This window comes from Papaver somniferum, chromosome 6 (genome assembly GCF_003573695.1).
Source record: "Papaver somniferum cultivar HN1 chromosome 6, ASM357369v1, whole genome shotgun sequence".
NCBI lineage: Eukaryota > Viridiplantae > Streptophyta > Magnoliopsida > Ranunculales > Papaveraceae > Papaver > Papaver somniferum.
Window position 1 is genome coordinate 56404770 of NC_039363.1, and position 21170 is coordinate 56425939.

Consider the following 21170-nt stretch of genomic DNA (forward strand, 5'->3'; position numbering starts at 1 on the left):
TTGATATGGACCCCAAGCCTTCGAAATATGCAAAATGTCGCCATTGTAAGACAAAGATTGCAGCTCAGGGTACCAAGTATGGGACAGGTGGTATGAATAATCATTTGAAGATATGTAAAAAGAAGCCCAAGGAGGAAAAAGGACAACAAACTCTTGATTTTCAACCGGCTAGGCTAGGAGAAGAAGGAAAATTGGTTGCGACAACTTTTAATCAAGATGCATGTACAAAGGCAGTGATTTTATTTGTGATTTTAGATGAGCAGCCGTTTAGAGTGGTTGAAGGAGAAGGGTTCAAAGAACTTTGTAGGGTACTTGAATCCATATTCAAGATCCCTTCTCGTATGACCATTTCGCGGGGTGTGTTAAATTTGTACGAAGTTGAAAAGGAGAAGATGAAGAACTACTTCAAGGAAAACAATGTGAGAGTTTGTCTCACCACTGACACATGGACCTCAAATGCCCAAAATAAAAGCTACATGGTTATAACTGCGCATTTTATTGATAAATATTGGAAGCTGCAAAAACTGGTAATCAACTTTTTCCAAATTTTAGGTCATTCAGGTGAGGTAATTGGGAAGATGTTAGAGGAATGTTTGTTAGATTGAGAACTTCCTGGGGTTTTTACTATTACGCTTGACAATGTTAGTGCTAATGATTTAGCTATTGATTATCTAAGGGAGGATGGTCATTTAAAGGAGCAAGTGATTAGTTCAAATGGTGTACTGAATACTAAGTTTATGCAAGTTAGATGTGCTTCTCATGTGCTTGCACTTATTGTGAATGCTGGCTTGGGAGAGTATCACATGGCTATTAAGAGAGTAAGGGCAGTGGTGAAGCATGTGATGAGTTCTCCTGCTAGGTTGAGTAAGTTTATGGATTGTGCTAAACAAGAAAAGATAGATTGCAGAAAAGGTTTAGTTTTAGATGTGGATACAAGATGGAATTCCACTTACATGATGTTGGAAGCTGCTTGTATATATCAGAAAGCTTTTGAAAGGCTAGCACGGAAAGATAAGGCTTTCAAAAAGAAGTTTTGTTTCAACGAAAGATCCATCCCTCATGTATTTTATACTTCTACCGGTGCTAGTGATGATGTTGACATGGAAGAAGCTTGTACTCTTGATCATAACAAAGGCAAGAAGAAGGCCCCTCCTCCGCCTCCTATACATGCTCCATATATGGAAGATTGGGCCAATGCAAGATCATTTAGAAAAATTTTAAAGGTATTCTATGATTTGACTGTTTTCTTACTGTACTGGTGTTACTTCACATGAGTTCTTGTTTAACGTAAGTGTCATTCATAGAACAATGAACACATGGGTAAAAAGTTCAGATCCATTTCTCTCTGGTATGGGCACTAAAATGCTAGACAAGTTTAATAAGTATTGGGGAGAATATGAGAAAATGAACACTCTCATGTTCATTGCTGTTTTGCTTGATCCACGTGAGAAAATGAAAGGTTTAAATTTTATTCTTGATACTTTAGATATCACGGGTCCGTCATTACGTAAACACTTATCGACTTATGTGAGAACTGATTTTCAAGAACTTTTCGAAGAGTACAAGTGTCTCTATGCAAATGATGAAAACATGTCTAGTGCCACAAGTGATTGTAATAATGTTACTCAATCTTCTGGGGTTACTGATGATGAAGATTCCGCGTATGCTAGTCTAATAGCAGAGAGAGCAAGAGAAGATGAGGAGGATGACAATGTTGAGGGGAAAACTGAGTTGGAGTTATATTTAGAGGAGAAACGTGAACCGAGAATTAGCCCTACCGGTGTTCAGTTTGAAATTTTAGGTTGGTGGAGGACTAATAGTACAAGGTGTCCTGTATTATCACACATGGCGAGAGATATACTAGCCATACCAGTCTCTTCTGTTGCCTCGGAATCTGCCTTTATTACTGGAAGGCGAGTTATTGATTCATATCGAAGTTCACTGCTGCCTAAGACAGTTGAGGCGTTGATTTGCACGCAAAGCTGGTTACGGACACCGGTTGATCTTGATCCAAACACCTTAGGAACTGATGATGCCGAAGATGTTTCAGGTATTTTCTCTACTCACTTTTGTAAAATTCTGATTTGTTATTTTCTCTACTCATTGTTTGTCACTTATTGATGTAATTTCTTGCAGAATTTTTAGGTTCTCTTGCAACTTCTAAGTTCATCCGCATTGACATAGATGATGATGAAGAAGAAGATTCAACTTTGTTATCGTGAAGTTGATTATAAATGATTTAACGGGTTAGCGGTAAGTTTTTCTAGTAGCACTATGACACACAACAGTATGATCATCCAAAACACCACTTTATGTTGGGCTTGTGTACTGACTTGTTTTCCATATGCATATTCCTTTTAATGAACCTTAAACTTTATATCCTCTGAACTTCGTAGTGCCCTAAGATATTGTGAATAGATATTTTTTTGATTTTTTATATTAAGTTGAGAAATACTTGCCTATAAATGTTGGTTAGCATCAGGTTATAGTTGTTAGTTACCTCAGTTTGACTAATCAGTAGTTGTTAATTGCTTATTCATAGCTTTGACTAGGTAGTAGACTCTTGACATTGTTTTCCTGCGAAATCCCTATTATGCCAATGAGAATGATTTACACCTGGTAGTTCAACTAGGTTGGAATTTTTGATTCTGGGTAGGCCGTATTATGTACTCTGAGTATGGTTTGGGTTTGGTAGATCAATTAAAAGAGTGCAGAGAAGTGATCAGTCCTTGCTGCGAAAGACTTAGCTTATCGACTGAAAATGATTGGAAATATGTCGACCATGTGCTGCTGATCTTGTTTATTTTGCTTGGGAATGTTGTCATTTGTTATTGTTGTTATTGCTTGGGAATGTTGAAAATGATTTGTGAATCCACCATTTGTATGCTCATATCTGTTTGTTTATCATTCGCAGGAGTTCCCGTGGAAGGAGGAGAGGTAGCTTGGGAGCCAGCAACTGCACTAGTTTTGTATCAATTAATATGTAATTAAAATATGTTTGGGATTTTTCTTAGCTTGATACTGCAAACCTCTATTATTTTTCAATTTCTCATAGCAGAATGAATCTTTTCACACTGATGAATTGTAGTTAATGAATGGTTAGGACTCTTAGGAGGATTATTCGAGTTAAAGCACTGACACATTATTGTTTATAAATCATTCGGTTAACCAAAAACCGTCTGGTTTTTAACAAAACCGAGTAGAAACCGAAACCAAATAAACCGAATAGGCTATATGGTTTCATTGGTTTTAATTATTGGAAAACCGAGTACATTTGTTTCGGTTTAGGTTTTGTCAAAAACCGATAAAAACCGAACCATGTGCAGCCCTAATTATAGACGTATTTTTCCACCCAACTTAATCTCATCACACATATCTCGAGGTAGTCCGACGAATTATTAATCTGAACGTATTTAAGGTCTGTGATTGAAGCCCAGTATTTTTTTTTCTTTTTATTACTCGCGAGTCACTACCGAACAATCAAACGAATCATCGTCACTCTCTCTTTATAGAGTTGAAGGACTGAGGAAGAAGAAGGATGGATCAGGGTTCATCATGTGGATCAAACAGTAATTGTAAGTCATGGATTATGTACGGACTAGTTACAGGTGCCGCAATTGCAGCGGCAGCAATTGGAGCTGCTTTTTCAATTCGAGGAGGATCTGGGAAATTCAGGAGTCGTGTAATTGGTATTATACCTGCTCGTTATGCTTCCTCTAGATTCGAAGGGAAACCTTTGGTTCATATTCTTGGGAAACCCATGATCCAGGTATTGTTACCCACACTACATTTCTACAACACCTAACAGTCTTAAACTTTAAATTCCTTCGATTGTGGCATTGTAGATTTGATATTGTTTTCATAAATGACTAAACACGTGTTCTTCAATTGGGTTTCTATTTACTTATCAATTAGAATTGAAAATTGGGTTGGCTATATGTGGGTTGGGAGATCTGGTTCAGATTAAATTATGGAGAAAGAATTCAATCTTTAACTTAAATATATGCTGTTTTATTAAGTGTTGAATCATAGGTCAGTTATTCATATCCACCATTATTAGAAATGAACATAATATATGTTGTTGTTCAGATATAAGTAACATCATAATTTGATATTCGGATCCTATGGTGCGCATATTTGAAAGTATCGAATAATGATATTTGCTCGAGTATTTGAAAGCGGGGTCACAGCAGCTTCACTTTGTTTTTCAAAATTTCCTAGAATCGGCACTGGAACCCTACACAGACATGCAGGGACACTGCCACGGTTGTGCTAGCCATAAAACTTTGATATTTGCAACTTGGTTGCCTTAAAAATTCGAAGATGAAGAAGAAGGAGCATGGCTGCTATTTTCTTTGATGCAAGACTGGATGTAGCTATTGATTCTCCTAGGAAGAGTGTTCTTAACATTAACCTTAACTCTAACTCCCTTGTCCCTGTATGTAATATTTTCTGGTCCGGAAGAGCTTGTATCCATACCCAACACCTAGACACGTACCAGTATCATTGTTACACTGTTGAAATGGAGTCCATTTTACATAACCCATAAGAATAGTAGCATCTCATAAGGTACAAAAGGATTTACAAATATATCTCGTTTATGATGGGATATATAGACAATAGGATACCATATTTTTTAATTCGTTGCTGATGATTTTCTTCTTTCTGTTCAACAGAGAACATGGGAGAGAGCAAAACTAGCCTCGACACTAGACCATGTTGGTACGTATTTCAATGGTCTTTCTATTTTTTCTGAATTTTCAATTTTGATATAGTATACTGATATGGTTTCATGCATGTCTGTATGAGTTTCTTTTAAAGAGGTAAAAAGTTTTTGTCAATGAATTACTTAGACTTGTGGCATAAAGAGTAATGGATGTGTGCCCGTCACTTGGTTAACTTGAAATTAACATCTTTTGTGACTACTAACCATATAAAATTTGTTAATGCACTAGTTGTGGCAACGGATGATGAAAAGATTGCAGAATGCTGTCGAGGGTTTGGTGCTGATGTGATAATGACATCAGAATCTTGCAGAAATGGTATAGAAATCTTTCTCCACAAGTGTTGTTCACGTCTAGTATCTGCAATTGTTCTACCAACCTTTGTTTTTCTCTGATTTGTAGGTACCGAGAGATGCAATGAAGCATTGGAGAAGCTTGAGAAGAAATATGATATTGTCGTCAATATTCAGGGGGATGAACCTCTTATTGAACCAGAGATCATAGATGGGATTGTTAAAGCTTTGCAGGTAATGAGTTGGAACATTCTTAAACTTATGCACTGTTTTCCGTGTTCCTTTATTTGATTATTAATTGATTACTATCTGGTCATTTCTCCATAGGGAGCTCCTGATGCTGTTTTCAGCACTGCCGTGACATCTTTGACGCCTGAAGATTCAACCGATCCAAACCGGGTGAAATGTATTGTTGACAACCATGGCTATGCAATTTATTTCTCGAGGGGACTAATCCCATTTAATAAGTAAGCTGCACTGAATATTTCAGTTTCTTGCTAAAGAGATCCCAAATTTCTTAAGAAAATTTAATGTACTTATCCACATCTATCAAATTTTACAGATCAGGAAAAGTCAATCCGAACTTCCCGTATCTACTTCATCTTGGTATCCAGGTATAAATGAGTTTTGAAGTACATATTTTTCTGCGCTGAATTCGCCTGTTATGTCATTGTGTGGTCTATCCAAATTCCTGATGATTTGGCATGTCTTGTTTTTGATCAATGATGATTCCATATTTATTTGGCCAGAGCTATGACTCGAAGTTTTTGAAGATATATTCAGAGCTTGCACCTACTCCACTGCAACTTGAAGAAGATTTAGAGCAACTTAAGGTCCTTGAGAATGGTTATAAAATGAAGGTATTATTAGACATTGATCCTGTTTTCTCTGTCCTCTATTTATGTCTTATACATTAGTAATGTGTTTTTCTCACTTGGATTGTGCTTCTGCTTAGTTTGGTCTTCAGCAAAATACAAAATAGTGGTTGCGTATAGATATAGAAGTTAAAATAGGAAACTTACTGTCACCGATATCTCAATTCTATAGACTAACTTTGGGTTGTTTATTCTGTTGCAGGTGATCAAGGTTGATCACGATGCTCATGGTGTTGACACTCCCGAAGATGTTGGGAAACTAGAAGCTCTCATGCGTGAAAGAAATTTAGTATAATCTGCTACTGAACACTTGATTCCCTTGCTATAATTGTTTATTTTCATCTTCTACTGTAATATAGAATCCCACTTGGTTCCCTTGTTATTATTTTTTATTTTCATCTTCGTGTAAATCCTTAACAGTATATGGAACCACAAACCCTTCCAGTTTTCAGAAGTGTTTATTACGTGCATAACTTCAATGAGATTACAAATGCACTACTTATCTTCCTTATCTCATTAACCTTTTATTGAAATGAATTAAATGTCGTTGCCAGTTTATATGTTATCTTAGAAAAGCCTTACAGAGTCTTTTCTTGTATAACTATGGAGTAATTTCTCTTTATTCTTCAGTTTACCCCGAAGAACTTAACAATGAAGGAGGTGAAAAAGAGTGAGAGTAGTGAGGACTGATGAAGGTTTTTTTTTTCTTTTAAGCATGAAGTATCTGTAACTGACACACTCACTTACGAGCAGCCACGTTTTTCATCTTTAATATCTGAATAAAAACTGAAAATATAACAATTCAAATTATAAAGAGAAAAAGAAAATCAATATAACGGAAAGAAATGATAAATCAAATTATAAAGAAAAAAAATCAGTGAAAATCAAATTGAAACCCCGGCCGATGAAAACTACAGTTTCAGTAACATCATGGTGAAAAAGAAGCAAAAACAAAACAGTCCACAAACATCATCATCTAAACGAAAATCATCGACTGAAAACAACAAATCAATAGTTTCAAAGAGAACAAAACGACAACAAGCAATAGGTTTAGCATCAAAATAAGTAGCACAAAGTGAAAAAACATCATCATCTAAAAGAAAATCAACGATTTTAGAGAAATCAAAATCTTCAAAGAAGAAAAAACAACAACAAACAGAAGATTCAACATCTACTCAAGTTTCAAAAGGTAATAGCATCTGCTACTTTAATATATTGGACTTTTTATGTGTGTATGAATGTTGTTTCACTCAGATTTGTTGTTGTAGTGTACAGATTTGTACACCGACATGCTATTTGAGGGATGTGCAGCCTGTTATGTGTGTATGGATGTTGTTTCACTCGAATTGTTGTTATAGTGTACAGATCATGCTATTTGAGGATCCATGGCATGTTATGTGTGTCTGGATGTTGTTTCATTCAGATATGTGTTGTAGTATACAAATTTCAGGGATGTATTTCCTGTAATGTGTATATGACTGTTATTTTACCTTGCTAAATTGGGGCCTACGCCACTTAATTGGGGCCTATAGATTACTTCATCTACCCAATTCACAATGGTAAGGAGTGTCTAATATTTATGTAAACTACCAAACTTACCCTCAAAAAAATATTAATATTACTAAATTATCCCCATCAATCCTTGATAAACCTAACTAACAAAAATTAGTTTTTATTTTTAACATAAAAACCGATTCATCTCCTCCACTCCCTCTTTTTCCATTTTTTTGAAACCAAAAATCGATGATGATCGACGATTCAAAAACGATTAATCGTTTCTTTGACGAATCCAAGAACTAAGTATGCTACTAACAGGAATCATTCTAGCGACGACAATCCCGGACTTGTTGAAGCGATTCGAAATAGAACGAAGGAAGTGCAAGAACAATCTGAAGCCTCTCGTATCGCAGGAGGAGGAAATGGGTCGAATCAGGTACTTTTCTATCAACCCAATCCTCTAAAATAGGTTTTAGTAACATGCTTTAGGTTAGAAATTGAGAATTTTGAAATCAAAAAATTTCAGTGTTCACAGAATCGGATTACGTTAGTCATGAAGTAACCCGATTCTTATTAGAAACGGATTATGTTCATAAACTTATAGTCTGATTGTTCTGCATGTGAAAAGGAATCGGGGAGCGTTAGTGTATAAATAGCCCGATTTTTGTATCCAATCTTCCTGGATCTTATTTTGTTGGAATCGGATTACATATGTCTTAACAAAAACCGATTGTTTAGTTGAAAAACGAACTTTATATGTATATCGAGTAAACCGATTTCGTGAATCGGTTCACATTAGCACTTGCAAAAATACGATTGTTAATTTTATATTTTTGGAATCGGATTTCATATGTATATCGAGTAAACCGATTATATACCCCGACTTTAAAAATGCTTTCTATTCCATTATTTTTTGTTGCTTAAATCCGTATTCTACAGGCACAAAAATCAAGCCGAAAAGAAATATAAGAAGAAATATGACCATGCTACTCCTAAGCCTTTGGGACCTCGTCGAAAAGACGGTAACAATTTGAATGCTTCCCACCGAAACCCAAGGGGAACGGGGAGTAAATCCGAAGGGATCATCATCAATGACCCACCACCACAAGCGGAGCGACCAACACATGAAGAATCTGATCCCAAAACACCTACTGAACAAGAAGGTGGTGACAAAGAAGAATAAAGTGATGAGGGAGTTAATGAGGAACAAAGTGGTGGCAAGGAAGGTGGTGAAGAAGAAAGTTATGAGAGTGAAAGTGATGAAGAAGAACGTGGAAAGGAAGGTGGTGAAGAAGAAAGTGATGAAGATAGTCGTGGCAAGAAAGGTGTTGAAGAAGAAAGTGATGAGAGTGAAAGTGATGAAGAAGAAGGTGACAAGGAAGGTGGTGAAGAAGAAAGTGATGAGAGTGAAGGTGATGAGAGTGAAAGTGATGAAGAAGAAGGTGACAAGGAAGGTGATAAAGAGATAAGAGAAGTCTTTCAAGAACAAGAAGGAGACCCTAAAGGAAAAGGTAAGAAGAAAGAAGTTCCAAAGAAGAAGAAAGGTGACCACATGCCCGATGAGCTGAAGATGTTTGCTCGCGGCCCTGATGATCCACCTTTAGGGATACCAGCTGATGGAGGAAATGTATTATGGGGTTACAAAGGCAGTTGGGCCGGCGTCGTCTATAATACCATAGTAAGTACCTGAACCTTGTGCCATGTAATATAAACATTATTATCCGTGTAGTGTTTTGATTGTTGTCTATCATGGTTGTTTGGTTTTATAGGATCACAAGCATGTCATTGTCTTATGAAGCCAGGAACGTCAGTGAGTAAGATGAGGCAACGGCCACTGATAGCTGATGAATCAACCAGTGGATAAGTTCCGGAAGTGGTCGATCTAGTGAATTCTACGGGGTTGCTTTCTGTGGTCAACAATTTGGGCCACCTTTGTTATGGCAGACCTCTTTGTCCCGCCTTTGCTGAGAGATACTACGGGGAAACGGATACTTTACATCTTCCGTTTGGAGAAATGACGATAACTCCAAATGATGTGAAGTTCATTACCGGGCTAAGCATAGAAGGTAAAGCAGTGAAGCACAAAGAGTACGTGCAATAGCTTGAGTGGGATAACATTTATGCGTGGACCAAGAAGTGTTCCAATGGGATGAGGAGAAGACCAAGAATGAGATGCTAGTAGGCAAGGCAAAGCAGAGGATATTCCATCTCTCGAGGCTGAGGAGCAACTTTATGGGAACAAAGAAGCTTAGTACTGACGGAAAAGAGGTGACGCCGCAACGTATCATCGCCACGGCCAATGCTTATGTCCTCTATATCCTTGGAGTTGTTATCTTACCCGATGTTCCCGGTGCCCGTGTGAACGCCAACTTTATCCAGCTGTTGCAACCATTTGGAAAGATACAGGACTACTCTTGGGGCACTGCCATCCTTGATCACTCTTTTACGGAGTTGAGAAAGGCTTCTAGGGCTCAAAGGAACCAACTCGGAGGGAATATGGCTTTTCTGCAGGCGTGGATATATTTGCACTTCCCAATATTTTCTAAAAGGGCTTTTGAGAAGAAGGATTGGGACGGAGAGCACTATGGAAACAAGTACACCTAAGAAGTAAGCCGAAGAAACAAAGAATGGATTATCTGAATTTAAGACGCCAGTTAGACAACTTGACGACGAAGGATGTTGTCTTTGATCCTTACAAGGAGGCTTTGGCTAAAGGAAAATGAAATAAGGTTGGGTTCCCAGAGCAAGGTGAATATCATGGGCCTTTGTTTCACCCAAGAGGATATGTAATGTACAACCCGTCGAGAGTCGCAAGACAATACAATTACATACAAAAAATCCCAAAGGCGCACAAGGATTTCAACTTCAATGAGACAAAAACCAAAGCACATGACAGTGATATTGTCATTGTTCACCGGCCTTTCCCATCATGTGATTATTGGGATAACAGAGAATTTCACAAATATCCTTTGGTTAGTCCATCTCGAACATATGACGAGGCAATTATGCGTTACATGTCGTGGTACCTCAATGTTTCGCATACTCGAGTGATACAGGTAGATGAGAGGCCCATTATAGAGGACAAAGATACGGCTCTCGAATACTTGGTGCATATTGTTACTCAATTACGATTTTGTTAATGGTTTTAGCATTATATATTGAATGTTTGTTATTTGAAATTGAAACAGAGAAGACGAGTCGGACAATTGATAACCCGGGCAAGGCTAGAAATCAGGGAAGGGAAAAATGTGAAGGCCAATGAAAGCTAATTGATGAATTGAACGGTCTCGAAGATGTAAAAGCTGGTGCAAAGTTTGGGGAGCAGGATGATGATGATTCTGAGGAGGAGGAGGAGGGGGAGGAGGATGAGCAAAATAATAAGAGAAAGAGAGCCCCTACCAAAAAAATGTCTGAAGGTGCATCGAGCAGCGCCCAACCTAGTAAACGAGGACGTGGAGGTGGACGTGGTCGTGGTGGGGATGTTCATGAATGAATGGTTGTATTCATGTTTATGTATTTAAATATGGATAATTATGGAGTCAAAACTTATGTCTTGTCTTAAACTTATTGTCGAATTATGTTTGGTTACACTCCTAGTCTATGAATGACTTAATCTGGTTTCTAGTTTATGAATGACTTAATGTGTGTGGAAAAAATGGAGGATTGTAGCATTTTTTTTCTGTCAGAATCGGTTTACGTATAACTATATGTAATCCGATTCTGACAGTTTCCCAAAAGTTCAGCTTTAAAATCGGGTTTCATGTACAAATATGTAATCTGATTTTCTTGAAGAAAAGTTCTGTAACTTTTACAATTTGTTTACATGTGCTTTACAAAAGCCCGATTTTTTAGAGGCAAATTTATATGATTTTGTAAGGAAAAAATCGGTCTATTTGATAATATATAAAATCCGATTGTTTGAATTGATTTCAAAAAAAAATAGTCGTTGAGACTTCATCTATATAAGGACGACCTCTTTGAGCCACTCCCACATCACACACTTAGCCTAGAAAATGGAATGGGAACCGTTTGAAGATTTGTGTCTGGTAAAATCCTTTGCTAATACATTCCGCGAACGTCCGAATGAAATCTATTCAATGTTTTGGAAGAGAGTTAAAGAGTTCTTTTACGGGCATACCGCGAACCCCAATAACCGAAAATGGAGAGACTTGGCTTTTCGATTCAACTACATAAAAGGCGCAATGCGAAAATACGTAATTGTTAAAAAAATGGTTTACCACTATCATCCACGAGCTCCTCTTAGGAAAAAAGTAAGTAATGCTATCATTTTTATACTCATGTCAACTACACTAGTTCACATACTAACATATAAGAATTCATTGAATTTCAGCTGGAACGTTTCAACGGGATATGGAGAATTCGTAATGGGGAAAGAAAGTTCATTCACCAAAAATAATATACGACGTTGTACCGACGTGCTCGGAGGTTCATTGATGAGCATTTGATGTGTCAAATTCTAGAATTCCCATATTGAGTCCTATATATATGTAGTGGGCTAATTTCATAAACTATGTAATGAATATTTTGTTTCTGAAAGTAAGGAATAATCGGTTTACATGTCCATTACAAAAGCCTGATTTTTGGAATCGGTTTATGTGGGTATTGATCAAACTCCGATTCTGGGTTTACATCTTCCTAAGCATAAAACTCAACCCAGAATCGGTTTACAAATGCACTAACATAAACCGATTCTGGATCGAGTAAAAATTATTATTTTTTACAAGTTTTGATTATCGACTAATGAAAGTTAATTTCAGGATTAACTTGATTAAACATTATTTAATACTCCGAATTAGCACTAATTTAATAAGGGTATATTGGGCATTAATATAAATATTGGATAAGGGGTTTTTATGAATTTTCTCCCAATGACCCTATTTTGTCATGTAGTTACAGGCCCCAATTTAGCCAGGTTATGTTACCCAGATTTGTTATTGTAGTGGACATTTTGTACACCATCATGCTATTTTCAGGGGATTGCTCTTGCCTATTTTTGTTAGATTTCTGCAGGTACACAGTTATATACCTATGTGATATCTCATGAATATATTGATTATTCTATAGGAATGCATTTAGTTTTTGTTAGATTTTTGTAGGAGTGTACACAGTTGTATACCTATGTGATATCTCATGCATATATTGATTGTTCTCTGGTTATGAGTATCATATATGTTCTTGGTTCTTATTTCCGTTTATCCATTCTCTTAGATAAAAACAAACCCTATACATCAGGTTTCCATGCGGTCAGTGACTTTGTGGATAATTTTTTGAGAAGATGAAAAATAAAGAATGAAAAATCCCGATAAAGTGTGGTTCACTGAGTTGCAACTAGATAAGCAAAAGGAAAGCCCATTTTGGGGTGTTTTAGAATTCTTTTCTTTTTTTAAGAAAAATAAAAGAAGAAAAATGAAATCCCCAAAACTGAGAAAAAGAAAGATGATTGGACAAAGAATCTAGATTCATTTCTCAAAATTGTGAAATAATACTTGGGAACATTCTTTTGTTTTTAATACTGGCAGGAACGATAAGCAAGTGATGAGCATACCTGAAGACTTGTTTGTGATTTTTGGATCGGAGATGGTAGTATCAGAACCTGGAAAAGGACAAGATGCAAAATCAAAATTTGAATTGACATATGGTTCGATGATAAGAAGATTGAATCTGAAGAGACCGAGTCAACTGGGGAAATTAGATGTAGAGCAAGAAAATTTACGTATAATGAGGGGAAAAATAAAAGTAAAAAAGGAGTTGAAAAGAAATATACTAGGGCTGTCAATGGATAACCCAAAATTCGATATTTGTCCGAATCGTTAGGATATTATCCAAAATTTCGGATAACGGATATCAAATACGGATACCTTATCGGATATTCTTACTTTATCGAAACGGATACGGAAAAAGCATTATCCTATAGGAAAATATCCGATACCCGTTAAAGAATGCATATGAAAAAATTTTATATTTTTTTTGAGTAATATATTTAGTAGTTAGCTTGGTAGTATGCGAAGAGTGGTAGAAATGAAAATATTACGGAAGAACAAAAACACAACTAGTTTTATTGGTTGTGAGAAAAGCGGAGAATTTTTCAATATTGATGGAGAAGATTTGAGTTTTGTTTAAATCTAATTTAATATAATAATTTTAAAGTCAAGTTTGTGCATTTAATCAAGGTGTTTGGTTTTATTTAGTTGAATTTTCTTAGGGTTTCTTTGATTTTTTTTTATAATCTATGAAATTAGAGAAAGACTAGTAAAGAAATTAAATTTATTTTTATTATAATGAAATACTATCGGATATTACCGGGTATTAACGGATAACCGACAATATTATCGGAACGGATAACGAAAATATTTTTGAATATCCGTCAGATATTAACGGCTATCAGATATCCAGTAATCTTATCGGTAACGGATATGGTAGAGGCCATATCAGTTTCGATAGGTACCGTTGACAGGCCTAAAATGTAACAGATTTGTTCGTGCTATTTGGTTTCTACCTATGCATCACATTTTTTTTACCCAAGCAAATGGAAACATGATTAACAAGAACAAGTTCGAACACTATTTTGAATCCTTGGATAGAGTAAAAAGAAGTTGATGGTCGATTCATATATACAATGATCTGATGAAGAGCATTAGAAAACATATCCATATGCCATTGTCTTTTCCTGGTTGTTTGTTATAGTTGTTGGTAAGTTTGCATGTGCACAACATCGTAGGATTAAAGTTGAACCATTTTAAATAAATTTTTCGTCGGGATCTATTACATTTCTAACTCTTTATATGTTTGTTAATATGCAATTGATTTTATGTGTTGAAACTTTGACAAAAATCTTTAAATTTTTACAAAATAAAAATAAAAAGTGAGGATGATGAGCATACGGAGGTTGGGAGAAGTGGGGATGAAGAGGATGCAGATGAGGAGGATGAGAAGAAGGGTGCTGATAGTGAGGATGAAGAGGACCAGGATAAGGGTGATGATGGTGAGGAGGAGGAGAATGAGAAGGGTGTTGATGGTAAGGATGGGGAGGACGAGGAGGAGAATGATGAGTATGTGGAGATAGATGACAACAACAATGAGAAGGATGATGAACATGAAGATACAGATGGAGATGATGGAAAGAATGAAAATCAATCTGGAAAAACAATTGAGTCTGAAACTGCTAACAAGCTGAGGTATGATGATCTTAGCTTACATTTCTTTTCATTTTATGTATGTGTGTACAATGATGTACACCTTTGTGATTTCTTCAGTATGTATGTACATACTTATGCACCAGTGTGCTAAACTTATGCGTAATTCATTTTTGTCACATGTGCACAACTATGTACACTCTTATATTATCTCAAAAATTGTATTTTTTTCAACACTCCTTGATCAAAGAAAAATAATGAAAATGAAGATACAGATGAGGAGGATGGCAAGAATGGAAGTGAATCTGACAAAGGAGTTGAGTCTGAAACTACTAGCAAGCCGAGGTACGATGATCTCAGCTTACATTTATTTTCATCTTGTGTATGTGTGTACAAAGATTCAAAACTTTGTGATTTCTTTTGTACGTGCGTATATATTTGTACACCAGTGCTAAAAATCATACATAATTCATTTTTATGACATGTGCACATTTAGGTACACCCTTAAAAATTATCAAGAATTGCATTCTTCTGCACTATTTTATCAAAGACAAATGAAAATCCTAAAGATCAAGAAGACCAGATGCACCATGATAACCAGGATGTGATGAACATAACTGAAGCTTCTAAAGAAACATATAGTTCTGCTTTGATATAATCTCAGCTGAAGACATATTTCAGCGAATCCTAAAGCCATATTGCCAGTTGAAGAAAATATGCTTTTACTCATACGGGGAGAAGATCCGGAGAAGGCATCTGAAATGGAAAAACAAGATTGATGGCATTCTAAAAAATTTATCGGAATCTGTGTTCGTGAAGCTTGAAAAAGGTTGATAAAAAATGACATGCTGAAGCAAAAGGTGGCAACCATATTCTTCAAAGATTTTCCGACCTGGTCATTGGGTTTGCAGAAGAGTTGTCACAAAATTCATTATCCAATAAAGATGTACAAGCAAGGATCATTGCAAAAGCACTATAGTTCTTCCAAGGGCATCCAAATGATTTTTTCAGCAGTCAAGAAGTTGAATAAGATAAATTTTAAAAGACACTAGCAAATAAAAGAACAAGGAAAATGCAAGAAAGGAGAGATGCTGAAGCAAAAATGGATGGCAGGTTGTCAAAACACTACAAGGAAAGAGAGTTTCCAAAATCCAGATTCTGAATTCACCGAAGGTAAAGACATAATAGTTAATACAAAAGTTGATCCAAAAGGCAAGGTAAAGGTACAACATGGAAATTGTCCTGCACCAGTAAAGAGAAAGCAAGATGAGTATCATCCTCTTGTACCATTGTCAGATATTCGACAATCCCCATTGTACCAAAATATGAAACCAGTAGAGGAAAAATAAAGGATACAAAAATTATTTGACTATGCACAACTGGGGTAAGTTCATAGAATACTACCTTGCACTTTTTACATAATTGAAATCTTATAAAAAGTAATGTGCACCATTATGTACACCATGTTAACATTTCCTTTTTGATTTTTCAGTACTGTAGCTTGGGATGTAACAGAACTAGATGAAAGAAGATATTCTTATTAGGTGACAAGTACCGCGTGACCTCATATCTGGATCAAGAGGCACTGCAGTTCTATATTAACCAACGTAGAAGAGCAATTGTCAGAGATATAATACATCCATTAGATTATCGAAAGTACTTGAGCTGTGAAATCATGAGTCCCACTGCATGTGTAAGTTTCTCACAAAAATCCAATGTCATGTATAATTCAGTTTACTTAGTTACTTAAATATTGTGCACATAGTTATACACCTATTTGATATGGCATGTTCTGCGTGGTTGTAAAAGTTGTATTTGTTGGATTTCAATAGGTGTGTGTACATATTTGTACACCAGCATGTTGTTCTGTGTTGGCATGGATGGTTGATTGTTAGATTTTTTTAGGTATGTACATAGTTGTACACCAATATCATACCTCAAGTATATATTGTTCGTTTTGTTAGAGCACTGCTTGGTCGAACTCGCAAGTGTTGCTATCTCAAGCTTGTTTTTCAAGTTTAGTTGATCAAAACTATATACTTGATTTCAAGTCTATTGATAGCTATGTCTCGGATTACGATAAAAGTGTGTAGTTGAGCTTTAGACTTCTCGATGTTCACCAATTGAAGAAGAAGATCTACTGAAGAGCTTGGAGAAAATTCATCAACAAAAGGTATGTGGAGACTAAAACTTATCTACTACTCAGAAGTCTATTTTATTCTATCTTTTATAAGACTAAGTAGTATAGATATATAGACTTTTACATTATACACATTTGATATTTTGAGCCGATTTTATCTCGCTTATTTATTTCTTGAAATATGTGTTGGAAGCTTTTAGCTTTAGTTAAGTTCATCGTATTCTTGACGAGTTTAGTTGGAGATAATATATTTGTTGGAAACTAAATATTAAGTCAAAATATAATCATGTGAAAATTACCTTGAAACATCTTATATGATTTGTGTGAGACAATCATTTGATGTCGACTTGGGAAGTTTCGTTTTGATCGATTAATCACTTGAAAATTACTTGAAGCTAGTGGTATGTGTGAGATTACCGTTGTTGTCTACCAAGGATTTTAATGATTAAATGAGAGTTTTAGAACTACCATGTCTGGATATAATACAAGTTGTATACTTTGTATACTAACTGTGTAAGTCTAGTTCGGGTCCGGAACTATTGTTCGCGAACTCTGTTTGCAAATTGGTTTACATGTGAAAAGGTCTAGAACTTGTGTTCGCGTACCTTGTTTGCAAACGGGCTATACAAGTCCAAGTCTGGAACTCCTGTTCACGTACACTATTTGCGAACGACTGGAAAAAGCTAAAGTTCGGAACTCTTGTTCGCGCACTCAGTTTGCGAACAAAGCGGTTATGTTCTAAAATCGGTAAAGTGTGATTTTCATACTCATGAACTCAGGTTCGTTTGCGAGCTAAAGTCCTTGGAAATTTAATGTATTAAGGTATGTGATCTAGTTTTACAAACCGTGGAATTATGTTCATGAATTGGTTCTTGTATAAGTACTTTGTACAATTACAAACCAAACCGATTTTGCTTCAAATGGTTCATATACATATTTCTATAAGATGATGAACATTTGAACAACTCTATTGAAACACATTTAGATTCATTTGATTATCTATCATGATTGATTGATCATCATATTTGATCTAGAAGTGTTAGATGAATATGGCTAAGTTATAAGTGTTAATATAGCTAACTTCGGTTAACTATTATTGAGCCAACCAAGTATACACGTTTGGGTACGGTTCATCCATATATAAATATAAGTATATTTCATTTGTGTGTATCAAGATAATACCATCTAATGGTAGAGATTGATTGCTTAATTTCTAAGCAGACTTAGCTTGAATCCTAAATCAGGAGTTCATCTAACGGTGAATATTGAATGCTTTGTTACTTTGATTGTAAGTAACCCTGATTTGAAAGGCTATATAAGGGAGAACTCTAGCAACTGGAAAACCTAATCCCGACACTTCTGTATGTCCTAGTTGCAAACTAGAGTCAATTCTCCTTTATCCTAGGTTTTCCAAAACCATTATTAGTTTAACGACTTGAAGACTTCATTTGGGATTCGTGAAGCCACATCCAACTATTTTCTCTGTAGTTGCGTATTTTGATCTTAATTTTTATATCGTATTGAGTTTTATCTTCTCTAAGATTCACTCGAGATTTATCTCCGATAGGTAAGATATAAAAAGTAATAACAACAGTTCTTCGTCTCAGGCTCTTGTGATTCCGCAATAACTTCTTCTGTTAATCAGTTAGGTTATTGTGAGGTGACTAATATTTCTAGGCTACTCTTCTGGAGTATAAGACCGGATTATTAGTTGATTCATGTTCACCTTGATCTTTGTATCAAAAGATGGAATAAATAGAATAAAAGATATACATATCTGTGGGAGACAGATTTGTTTATAAGTCTTCAACTTTGGGTCGTAGCAACTCTTAGTTGTGAGTGAGATCATCTAAGGGAATCAAGTGCGCATAATCCGACGTGGTTCTAGAGGCGTAAGGAATGTGGCTGTACTTTAATCAGTGTGAGACTTGGTTAGGGCTCAACTACATTCCAGTCCGAAGTTAACTTGTAGTAGGCTAGAATTTGTAGCGTCTTAAATACATTGTGGTGTTCAAATATGGACTAGGTCTCGGGTTTTTTCTACATTTGCGGTTTCCTCGTTAACAAAATTTTTGGTATCTGTGTTATTTCTTTTCCGCATTATATTTTTTTATATAATTGAAATATCACAGGTTGTGCATAGTTCAATCACAGTTGATAAATCCGACCTTGTTTGTTGGATATAACTTGATTGGCACCTGGGCATTGGTCTTTGGTACCGTCCAAGTTATTCTTATATCAATCAGGCTCACAGATTTCTATTTGGTCGATTTGCTGATTGTATTGAGAAATAGATAAAGCTCTTTTATATATCTATTGATTGAGTCTCACTTTTAAGTTGGTGCTCTCGAAATTATATTGGAGTTTTGTCCATAAAAATTGTTGAACGAATTATTGTGTGTGGTTGTTATACCCCCGCTTTTTTATGTTTTTGTAGGAGTGTACATTCTTGCACGTACACTAGTGTACATTCTTGCACTACACTAGTGTACTGTCTAATGCATATATGATTTGTGTAAATAATGCAATTTACTTACTGACAAAGACTCAATTGCATTAATATGTGAAGCATGATATAAAAGATATGGTAAAAGAGCTTATTACCGATTTCTTATGAGGTAACGTATAAAGATGTAAAATCGTTCTTCGAAGAGATCACAACTGGAAAATAATTGGTCATTGTTGGCGTTTGATTTAAGATCTCTTGAATGGAAGTGATATAATTTCTTGCAGTCATAAAAATGAGGTAACATATAAAGCTGAAGCAAAGAACATGACAGATGTAGCGTAAGTGGAATTCAACAAGAAGAGAGCATTAATGGGAAAATCCACCTATAGAAGAGCATGAATGAATATCATATTATGCTCGGCACAAGGAATCAACCCAGACTGCCTCATCTACACTTGTTACTTTCTAAAAGAAGTATCAAGAAAATAAAACTTATCGAAAGAGTTGAGGAAAAAACCATGGGCATTTTTCAGCAAATGAGATTTGAAATGGTGGTCAAGATGCTTAAAAACATTGGTGGTTATGCGAAAGTGTGAAATATTGCAAACGAAGAACTATACCAAGATTTGGGTGAGAATAAAGGAATGAAAATACAAAAGAGGGACTTGTTTGACTGAACAAGCAGAACTGTACTTTCTGTTAAAGACTTGCTTGAATTATGTTGAACTTTCAAACAACTTTTTAAAATTTGAGTTTAGCTTTCTATTTAAGACTTGCTTCGATATGTTTTTTTTTAACATTTATAAAACAATTATTATCACTATTAAATACCTTTAATTAATCTTATTATTAGTTTGATTGTAGATTCGGGTCAGACTTGCAAGGTATATTACATGTTAGGAAAAATGTTAAGGTGTGCATGATTGTGCACATGTACTAACATGGTAGAAATTATTAAGGTGTACATGGTTGTGCACATGTAATGACATGAGTAAACACTAAGATGAATTTTAATTATTTACATGTACTGACAGGTTATTAAAGTAGTATTAATAGTGCTTCTTGTTAATCAACAACTTCTCTTCGTTCTATTAAACATGTTAAATTATACATGACCGTGTACATGTACTGACAAGTTAGAAAATGAAAGTGTACTGGAAAGTGTACATAATGGTACACAAGTCACTAAAGTAATGTTCGTACTACTTCTTGCTAATCAGCAAGTTCTATTCATTCTATCTATCATGATAAGGTGTACATAAATGCATGGTACACACGTACCTACAAATAATTAAAAATATTCACTATTCCATTCCTTAACATGGTGGGATTGTGGAATATGACAAAATAAATTCCCGACTAGATTTTTAACATCATTATTCCATTCTTTAACAAGGTGGGACATAAATAACATACTATCACTGTAAAAAATAAAAGGTGTACATAATGGTACACATGTACTGACAGGTTAGAAAATATGAGTACATATGATGGTACACATGTACTGACATATTTTTCTAAAATACATTACTAAAAGTAAAAACCAAAAAAATAGAATATTTTAAAGAAAATAATATAATATCATCTTTTGTAACAAAAAAGCTACACCAAAGAACATGGTTCATAAAAAAAAACTACCAAGTTGTAAGGAAAAAGAACGGAAGTATTAAAATCATTAAGGGAGGGGGCTGGTAGCTCTGTTATGATGACCAAGGATGAAGCACTTTGTACACATCATAGGTATCCTTTTCTTCTCCAAAGAAATATTCATACGTTGAATTCTTCGTCTACCAGGTGGAGGATTATGTATGGAACAATGATGTTATCACTAGGATCATGAACCCCCGACTCGTAAAAATTAGGCATGTGGCATATGATCTCTTGGTATGCCAAGTTGAACTATTTGGTGGTGAAATATGGATTAACATATGAGTATATGTTGTCCCCTTTAGCATGAATGGCATCACAAACATGTACACAAGGAAACCAATTCACTCGCCACCTACAACACATACATGTTTTCTGCAAAAGATATACA

At 35.5% G+C, this 21170-nt stretch overlaps 2 protein-coding genes across 2 annotated transcripts; both read left to right on the forward strand.

Annotated features, from left to right (window-relative positions):
- The first annotated feature begins 3467 nt into the window (after positions 1-3467).
- LOC113287634 (3-deoxy-manno-octulosonate cytidylyltransferase, mitochondrial-like) lies at positions 3468-6403 on the forward strand. Its single transcript, XM_026536428.1, has 8 exons — positions 3468-3769; positions 4677-4722; positions 4956-5042; positions 5127-5251; positions 5345-5484; positions 5580-5631; positions 5767-5877; positions 6095-6403. Exons 1-8 carry the CDS (start codon positions 3539-3541, stop codon positions 6185-6187), a joined length of 885 nt encoding a protein of 294 aa, XP_026392213.1. The 5' UTR covers positions 3468-3538; the 3' UTR covers positions 6188-6403.
- A 3158-nt stretch (positions 6404-9561) lies between these two features.
- On the forward strand, positions 9562-16087 carry LOC113290821 (probable ATP-dependent RNA helicase ddx56). The gene is made up of 3 exons (XM_026540414.1): positions 9562-9839; positions 14274-14585; positions 16036-16087. The coding sequence occupies exons 1-3, from the start codon at positions 9562-9564 to the stop codon at positions 16085-16087; spliced, it is 642 nt and encodes a 213-aa protein (XP_026396199.1).
- The last annotated feature ends 5083 nt before the right edge of the window (positions 16088-21170 follow it).